This window comes from Oncorhynchus tshawytscha, unplaced genomic scaffold (genome assembly GCF_018296145.1).
Source record: "Oncorhynchus tshawytscha isolate Ot180627B unplaced genomic scaffold, Otsh_v2.0 Un_contig_7406_pilon_pilon, whole genome shotgun sequence".
Classification (NCBI taxonomy): Eukaryota; Metazoa; Chordata; class Actinopteri; order Salmoniformes; family Salmonidae; genus Oncorhynchus; species Oncorhynchus tshawytscha.
The window spans coordinates 1-10,000 of NW_024608899.1; the positions used below are offsets into that span (position 1 = coordinate 1).

Genomic DNA, 10,000 nt, shown 5'->3' on the forward strand with positions numbered 1-10,000 from the left:
CCTAATAGGTTAGTCCTAGTTACCTCTAATCTAACGTAACGTCATCTACCTAATAGGTTAGTCCTAGTTACCTCTAATCTAACGTAACGTCATCTACCTAATAGGTTAGTCCTAAGTTACATCTCTAATCTAACGTAACGTCATCTACCTAATAGGTTAGTCCTAGTTACCTCTAATCTAACGTAACGTCATCTACCTAATAGGTTAGTCCTAGTTACCTCTAATCTAACGTAACGTCATCTACCTAATAGGTTAGTCCTAGTTACCTCTAATCTAACGTAACGTCATCTACCTAATAGGTTAGTCCTAGTTACCTCTAATCTAACGTAACGTCATCTACCTAATAGGTTAGTCCAAGTTACCTCTAATCTAACGTAACGTCATCTACCTAATAGGTTATCTAACGTAACGTCATCTACCTAATAGGTTAGTCCTAGTTACCTCTAATCTAACGTAACGTCATCTACCTAATAGGTTAGTCCTAGTTACCTCTAATCTAACGTAACGTCATCTACCTAATAGGTTAGTCCAAGTTGCCTCTAATCTAACGTAACGTCATCTACCTAATAGGTTAGTCCTAGTTACCTCTAATCTAACGTAACGTCATCTACCTAATAGGTTAGTCCTAGTTACCTCTAATCTAACGTAATGTCATCTACCTAATAGGTTAGTCCTAGTTACCTCTAATCTAACGTAACGTCATCTACCTAATAGGTTAGTCCTAGTTACCTCTAATCTAACGTAACGTCATCTACCTAATAGGTTAGTCCTAGTTACCTCTAATCTAACGTAACGTCATCTACCTAATAGGTTAGTCCTAGTTACCTCTAATCTAACGTAACGTCATCTACCTAATAGGTTAGTCCAAGTTGCCTCTAATCTAACGTAACATCATCTACCTAATAGGTTAGTCCAAGTTGCCTCTAATCTAACGTAACGTCATCTACCTAATAGGTTAGTCCAAGTTGCCTCTAATCTAACGTAACGTCATCTACCTAATAGGTTAGTCCAAGTTGCCTCTAATCTAACGTAACGTCATCTACCTAATAGGTTAGTCCAAGTTGCCTCTAATCTAACGTAACGTCATCTACCTAATAGGTTAGTCCAAGTTGCCTCTAATCTAACGTAACGTCATCTACCTAATAGGTTTAGTCCAAGTTACCTCTAATCTAATCTAACGTAACGTCATCTACCTAATAGGTTAGTCCAAGTTGCCTCTAATCTAACGTAACGTCATCTACCTAATAGGTTAGTCCTAGTTACCTCTAATCTAACGTAACGTCATCTACCTAATAGGTTAGTCCTAGTTACCTCTAATCTAACGTAACGTCATCTACCTAATAGGTTAGTCCTAGTTACCTCTAATCTAACGTAACGTCATCTACCTAATAGGTTAGTCCAAGTTGCCTCTAATCTAACGTAACGTCATCTACCTAATAGGTTAGTCCAAGTTGCCTCTAATCTAACGTAACGTCATCTACCGAATAGGTTAGTCCTAGTTACCTCTAATCTAACGTAACGTCATCTACCTAATAGGTTAGTCCTAGTTACCTCTAATCTAACGTAACGTCATCTACCTAATAGGTTAGTCCAAGTTACCTCTAATCTCATCTACCTAAACGTCATCTACCTAAACGTCATCTACCATGTTCTACCTAATAGGTTAGTCATCTACCTCTAAGTTACCTCTAATCGTAACGTCATCTACCTAATAGGTTAGTCCAAGTTGCCTCTAATCTAACGTAACGTCATCTACCTAATAGGTTAGTCCAAGTTGCCTCTAATCTAACGTAACGTCATCTACCTAATAGGTTAGTCCAAGTTGCCTCTAATCTAACTAACGTCATCTACCTAATAGGTTAGTCCTAGTTACCTCATCTAACGTAACGTCATCTACCTAATAGGTTAGTCCAAGTTACCTCTAATCTAACGTAACGTCATCTACCTAATAGGTTAGTCCTAGTTACCTCTAATCTAACGTAACGTCATCTACCTAATATGTTAGTCCAAGTTACCTCTAATCTAACGTAACGTCATCTACCTAATAGGTTAGTCCTAGTTACCTCTAATCTAACGTAACGTCATCTACCTAATAGGTTAGTCCAAGTTGCCTCTAATCTAACGTAACGTCATCTACCTAATAGGTTAGTCCAAGTTACCTCTAATCTAACGTAACGTCATCTACCTAATAGGTTAGTCCAAGTTACCTCTAATCTAACGTAACGTCATCTACCTAATAGGTTAGTCCAAGTTGCCTCTAATCTAACGTAACGTCATCTACCTAATAGGTTAGTCCAAGTTGCCTCTAATCTAACGTAACGTCATCTACCTAATAGGTTAGTCCTAGTTACCTCTAATCTAACGTAACGTCATCTACCGAATAGGTTAGTCCTAGTTACCTCTAATCTAACGTAACGTCATCTACCTAATAGGTTAGTCCTAGTTACCTCTAATCTAACGTAACGTCATCTACCTAATATGTTAGTCCAAGTTACCTCTAATCTAACGTAACGTCATCTACCTAATAGGTTAGTCCTAGTTACCTCTAATCTAACGTAACGTCATCTACCTAATAGGTTAGTCCAAGTTGCCTCTAATCTAACGTAACGTCATCTACCTAATAGGTTAGTCCAAGTTACCTCTAATCTAACGTAACGTCATCTACCTAATAGGTTAGTCCAAGTTGCCTCTAATCTAACGTAACGTCATCTACCTAATAGGTTAGTCCAAGTTGCCTCTAATCTAACGTAACGTCATCTACCTAATAGGTTAGTCCTAGTTACCTCTAATCTAACGTAACGTCATCTACCTAATAGGTTAGTCCAAGTTGCCTCTAATCTAACGTAACGTCATCTACCTAATAGGTTAGTCCTAGTTACCTCTAATCTAACGTAACGTCATCTACCTAATAGGTTAGTCCTAGTTACCTCTAATCTAACGTAACTATCTACCTAATAGGTTAGTCCGTCATCTACCTAATAGGTTAGTCCTAGTTACCTCTAATCTAACGTAAGTCATCTACCTAATAGGTTAGTCCAAGTTGCCTCTAATCTAACGTAACGTCATCTACCTAATAGGTTAGTCCTAGTTACCTCTAATCTAACGTAACGTCATCTACCTAATAGGTTAGTCCAAGTTACCTCTAATCTAACTAATCTCTAACGTAACGTCATCTACCTAATAGGTTAGTCCTAGTTACCTCTAATCTAACGTAATGTCATCTACCTAATAGGTTAGTCCTAGTTACCTCTAATCTAACGTAACGTCATCTACCTAATAGGTTAGTCCTAGTTACCTCTAATCTAACGTAACGTCATCTACCTAATAGGTTAGTCCAAGTTGCCTCTAATCTAACGTAACGTCATCTACCTAATAGGTTAGTCCTAGTTACCTCTAATCTAACGTAACGTCATCTACCTAATAGGTTAGTCCAAGTTGCCTCTAATCTAACGTAACGTCATCTACCTAATAGGTTAGTCCTAGTTACCTCTAATCTAACGTAACGTCATCTACCTAATAGGTTAGTCCTAGTTACCTCTAATCTAACGTAACGTCATCTACCTAATAGGTTAGTCCTAGTTACCTCTAATCTAACGTAACGTCATCTACCTAATAGGTTAGTCCTAGTTACCTCTAATCTAACGTAACGTCATCTACCTAATATGTTAGTCCAAGTTGCCTCTAATCTAACGTAACGTCATCTACCTAATAGGTTAGTCCAAGTTCCCTCTAATCTAACGTAACGTCATCTACCTAATAGGTTAGTCCTAGTTACCTCTAATCTAACGTAACGTCATCTACCTAATAGGTTAGTCCTAGTTACCTCTAATCTAACGTAACGTCATCTACCTAATAGGTTAGTCCTAGTTACCTCTAATCTAACGTAACGTCATCTACCTAATAGGTTAGTCCTAGTTACCTCTAATCTAACGTAACGTCATCTACCTAATAGGTTAGTCCAAGTTGCCTCTAATCTAACGTAACGTCATCTACCTAATAGGTTAGTCCTAGTTACCTCTAATCTAACGTAACGTCATCTACCTAATAGGTTAGTCCAAGTTGCCTCTAATCTAACGTAACGTCATCTACCTAATAGGTTAGTCCTAGTTACCTCTAATCTAACGTAACGTCATCTACCTAATAGGTTAGTCCTAGTTACCTCTAATCTAACGTAATGTCATCTACCTAATAGGTTAGTCCTAGTTACCTCTAATCTAACGTAACGTCATCTACCTAATAGGTTAGTCCTAGTTACCTCTAATCTAACGTAACGTTATCTACCTAATAGGTTAGTCCAAGTTGCCTCTAATCTAACGTAACGTCATCTACCTAATAGGTTAGTCCTAGTTACCTCTAATCTAACGTAACGTCATCTACCTAAATCAAATCAAATCAAATCAAATTTTATTTGTCACATACACATGGTTAGCAGATGTTAATGCGAGTGTAGCGAAATGCTTGTGCTTCTAGTTCCGACAATGCAGTAATAACGAGCAAGTAATCTAACTAACAATTCCAAAAAAAAACTACTGTCTTATACACAGTGTAAGGGGGTAAAGAATATGTACATAAGGATATATGAATGAGTGATGGTACAGAGCAGCATAGGCAAGATACAGTAGATGATATCGAGTACAGTATATACATATGAGATATGTATGTAAACCAAGTGGCATAGTTAAAGTGGCTAGTGATACATGTATTACATAAGGATGCAGTCGATGATATAGAGTACAGTATCAACGTATGCATATGAGATGAACAATGTAGGGTAAGTAACATTATATAAGGTAGCATTGTTTAAAGTGGCTAGTGATATATTTACATAATTTCCCATCAATTCCCATGATTAAAGTGGCTGGAGTAGAGTCAGTGTCATTGACAGTGTGTTGGCAGTAGCCACTCAATGTTAGTGGTGGCTGTTTAACAGTCTGATGGCCTTGAGATAGAAGCTGTTTTTCAGTCTCTCGGTCCCAGCTTTGATGCACCTGTACTGACCTCGCCTTCTGGATGACAGCGGGGTGAACAGGCAGTGGCTCGGGTGGTTGATGTCCTTGATGATCTTTATGGCCTTCCTGTAGCATCGGGTGGTGTAGGTGTCCTGGAGGGCAGGTAGTTTGCCCCCGGTGATGCGTTGTGCAGACCTCACTACCCTCTGGAGAGCCTTACGGTTGAGGGCGGTGCAGTTGCCATACCAGGCGGTGATACAGCCCGCCAGGATGCTCTCGATTGTGCATCTGTAGAAGTTTGTGAGTGCTTTTGGTGACAAGCCGAATTTCTTCAGCCTCCTGAGGTTGAAGAGGCGCTGCTGCGCCTTCCTCACGATGCTGTCTGTGTGAGTGGACCAATTCAGTTTGTCTGTGATGTGTATGCCGAGGAACTTAAAACTTGCTACCCTCTCCACTACTGTTCCATCGATGTGGATGGGGGTGTTCCCTCTGCTGTTTCCTGAAGTCCACAATCATCTCCTTAGTTTTGTTGACGTTGAGTGTGAGGTTATTTTCCTGACACCACACTCCGAGGGCCCTCACCTCCTCCCTGTAGGCCGTCTCGTCGTTGTTGGTAATCAAGCCTACCACTGTTGTGTCGTCCGCAAACTTGATGATTGAGTTGGAGGCGTGCATGGCCACGCAGTCGTGGGTGAACAGGGAGTACAGGAGGGGGCTCAGAACGCACCCTTGTGGGGCCCCAGTGTTGAGGATCAGCGGGGTGGAGATGTTGTTGCCTACCCTCACCACCTGGGGGCGGCCCGTCAGGAAGTCCAGTACCCAGTTGCACAGGGCGGGGTCGAGACCCAGGGTCTCGAGCTTGATGACGAGCTTGGAGGGTACTATGGTGTTGAATGCCGAGCTGTAGTCGATGAACAGCATTCTCACATAGGTATTCCTCTTGTCCAGATGGGTTAGGGCAGTGTGCAGTGTGGTTGAGATTGCATCGTCTGTGGACCTATTTGGGCGGTAAGCAAATTGGAGTGGGTCAAGGGTGTCAGGTAGGGTGGAGGTGATATGGTCCTTGACTAGTCTCTCAAAGCACTTCATGATGACGGATGTGAGTGCTACGGGCGGTAGTCGTTTAGCTCAGTTACCTTAGCTTTCTTGGGAACAGGAACAATGGTGGCCCTCTTGAAGCATGTGGGAACAGCAGACTGGTATAGGGATTGGTTGAATATGTCCGTAAACACACCGGCCAGCTGGTCTGCGCATGCTCTGAGGGCGCGGCTGGGGATGCCGTCTGGGCCTGCAGCCTTGCGAGGGTTAACACGTTTAAATGTCTTACTCACTTCGGCTGCAGTGAAGGAGAGACCGCATGATTCCGTTGCAGGCCGTGTCAGTGGCACTGTATTGTCCTCAAAGCGGGCAAAAAGTTATTTAGTCTGCCTGGGAGCAAGACATCCTGGTCCGTGACTGGGCTGGGTTTCTTCCTGTAGTCCGTGATTGATTGTAGACCCTGCCACATACCTCTTGTGTCTGAGCCGTTGAATTGAGATTCTACTTTGTCTCTGTACTGGCGCTTAGCTTGTTTGATAGCCTTGCGGAGGGAATAGCTGCACTGTTTGTATTCAGTCATGTTACCAGACACCTTGCCCTGATTAAAAGCAGTGGTTCGTGCCTTCAGTTTCACACGAATGCTGCCATCAATCCACGGTTTCTGGTTAGGGAATGTTTTAATCGTTGCTATGGGAACGACATCTTCAACGCACGTTCTAATGAACTCGCACACCGTATCAGCGTATTCGTCAATGTTGTTGTCTGACGCAATACGAAACATCTCCCAGTCCACGTGATGGAAGCAGTCTTGGAGTGTGGAGTCAGCTTGGTCGGACCAGCGTTGGACAGACCTCAGCGTGGGAGCTTCTTGTTTTAGTTTCTGTCTGTAGGCAGGGATCAACAAAATGGAGTCGTGGTCAGCTTTTCCGAAAGGGGGCGGGGCAGGGCCTTATATGCGTCGCGGAAGTTAGAGTAACAATGATCCAGGGTCTTTCCACCCCTGGTTGCGCAATCAATATGCTGATAAAATTTAGGGAGTCTTGTTTTCAGATTAGCCTTGTTAAAATCCCCAGCTACAATGAATGCAGCCTCCGGATAAATCGTTTCCAGTTTGCAGAGAGTTAAATAAAGTTCGTTCAGAGCCATCGATGTGTCTGCTTGGGGGATATATACGGCTGTGATTATAATCGAAGAGAATTCTCTTGGTAGATAATGCGGTCTACATTTGATTGTGAGGAATTCTAAATCAGGTGAACAGAAGGATTTGAGTTCCTGTATGTTTCCTTCATCACACCATGTCACGTTGGCCATAAGGCATACGCCCCCGCCCGTCTTCTTACCAGAGAGATGTTTGTTTCTGTCGGCGCGATGCGTGGAGAAACCCGCTGGCTGCACCGCTTCGGATTGCGTCTCTCCAGTGAGCCATGTTTCCGTGAAGCAGAGAACGTTACAGTCTCTGATGTCCCTCTGGAATGCTACCCTTGCTCGGATTTCATCAACCTTGTTGTCAAGAGACTGGACATTGGCAAGAAGAATGCTGGGGAGTGGTGCACGATGTGCCCGTCTCTGGAGTCTGACCAGAAGACCGCTTCGTTTCCCTCTTTTTCTGAGTCGTTTTTTTTTTTGGTCGCTGCATGTGATCCACTCGGTTACACTGGTTGTAAGGCAGAACTCAGGATCCGCATCGCGAAAAACATATTCTTGGTCGTACTGATGGTGAGTTGACGCTGATCTTATATTCAGTAGTTCTTGTCGGCTGTATGTAAAGAAACCTAAGATGACCTGGGGTACTAATGTAAGAAATAACACGTAAAAAAACAAAAAACTGCATAGTTTCCTAGGAACGCGAAGCGAGGCGGCCATCTCTGTCGGCGCCGGAAGTCATATTACTAATAGGTTAGTCCTAGTTACCTCTAATCTAACGTAACGTCATCTACCTAATAGGTTAGTCCAAGTTGCCTCTAATCTAACGTAACGTCATCTACCTAATAGGTTAGTCCTAGTTACCTCTAATCTAACGTAACGTCATCTACCTAATAGGTTAGTCCAAGTTGCCTCTAATCTAACGTAACGCCATCTACCTAATAGGTTAGTCCTAGTTACCTCTAATCTAACGTAACGTCATCTACCTAATAGGTTAGTCCAAGTTACCTCTAATCTAACGTAACGTCATCTACCTAATAGGTTAGTCCAAGTTACCTCTAATCTAACGTACGTCATCTACCTAATAGGTCAGTCCTAGTTACCTCTAATCTAACGTAACGTCATCTACCTAATAGGTTAGTCCTAGTTACCTCTAATCTAACGTACATCATCTACCTAATAGGTTAGTCCAAGTTACCTCTAATCTAACGTAACGTCATCTACCTAATAGGTTAGTCCTAGTTACCTCTAATCTAACGTAACGTCATCTACCTAATAGGTTAGTCCTAGTTACCTCTAATCTAACGTAACGTCATCTACCTAATAGGTTAGTCCAAGTTACCTCTAATCTAACGTAACGTCATCTACCTAATAAGTTAGTCCTAGTTACCTCTAATCTAACGTAACGTCATCTACCTAATAGGTTAGTCCAAGTTACCTCTAATCTAGCGTAACGTCATCTACCTAATAGGTTAGTCCAAGTTACCTCTAATCTAACGTAACGTCATCTACCTAATAGGTTAGTCCAAGTTACCTCTAATCTAACGTAACGTCATCTACCTAATAGGTTAGTCCAAGTTGCCTCTAATCTAACGTAACGTCATCTACCTAATAGGTTAGTCCTAGTTACCTCTAATCTAACGTAACGTCATCTACCTAATAGGTTAGTCCTAGTTACCTCTAATCTAACGTAACGTCATCTACCTAATAGGTTAGTCCTAGTTGCCTCTAATCTAACGTAACGTCATCTACCTAATAGGTTAGTCCAAGTTACCTCTAATCTAACGTAACGTCATCTACCTAATAGGTTAGTCCAAGTTACCTCTAATCTAACGTAACGTCATCTACCTAATAGGTTAGTCCAAGTGGCCGTACGGGGCAGAGCAGGACAGGGTGTGTCCCAACTGGCACCCTATTCTATATATAGTGCACTAACGTTGACAAGAACCCTGAGGGAACACTGTGGGACAGCCGTGAGACCAGGCATCCGTCAGAGATGTGTGTGTGTGTGTGTGTGTGTGTGTGTGTGTGTGTGTGTGTGGGGGGAGATTATTCAGGAGCTAATAAAAAAACTCAATTAGCTCTGCTTCCTGTTCCAGCCCTCCAACTGTCTCCTCTCTTCTCCCACTGTTCTACTCTTCTCCATCTCTCTCCTCCCCCACTACTCTCCTCTCTTCTCCTCCTCTCCTCTCTTCTCCTCCTCCTACACCTCCCCCCTCTCCTCCACCTCCCCTCCCCCTCATCTCCTCCTCCTCTCCTCTCTTCTCCTCCTCTCCTCTCTTCTCCTCCCCCACTTACTCTCTTCTCCTCCTCCTCTCCTCCACACCCCCTCTCCTCTCCTCCTCCTCTCCTACACCTCCCCCTCTCATCTCCTCCTCCTCCTACACCTCCCCCTCTCCTCCACCTCCCCCCCCCTCCCCTCTCCTCCTCCTCTCCTCTCTTCTCCTCCTCTCCTCTCTTCTCCTCCTCTCCTCTCTTCTCCTCCCCCACTTACTCTCTTCTCCTCTTCCTCTCCTCCACCTCCCCCTCTCCTCCTCCTCTCCTACACCTCCCCCTCTCATCTCCTCCTCCTCTCCTCCACCTCCCCCTCTCATCTCCTCCCCCTCTCATCTCCTCCTCCTCTCCTCAAGCTCCCCCTCTCCTTCTCCCCCTCTCATCTCCTCCTCCTCTCCTCCAGCTCCCCCTCTCCTCCTCCCCTCTCCCCCCACCTCCCCTCTCCTCCTGACTCAGTGTGTGTGTGGACTCACCGATGTAGACTCGTCTGCTGTATCGCTGCATTAACAGCAGGACAAACACATGGAGAGGAATCAGGTTGATGATGAAGACGTAGCCTCCCCATGCAGACACCTGGAAACACACACACACACACA

The 10,000-nt window shown here is 43.5% G+C and overlaps 1 protein-coding gene across 1 annotated transcript in view; it reads right to left on the reverse strand.

The window, feature by feature from the left end:
* Positions 1–9,877: 9,877 nt before the first annotated feature.
* The window catches only part of LOC121843941 (dolichyl-diphosphooligosaccharide--protein glycosyltransferase subunit STT3B-like), a gene marked incomplete at its 3' end in the record, with an annotated part of 45,912 nt that continues 45,789 nt past the window's right edge, over positions 9,878–10,000 (reverse strand). Inside the window, 1 exon segment of the mRNA XM_042313832.1 lies at positions 9,878–9,977. Coding sequence (XP_042169766.1) covers positions 9,878–9,977 — 100 coding nt within the window.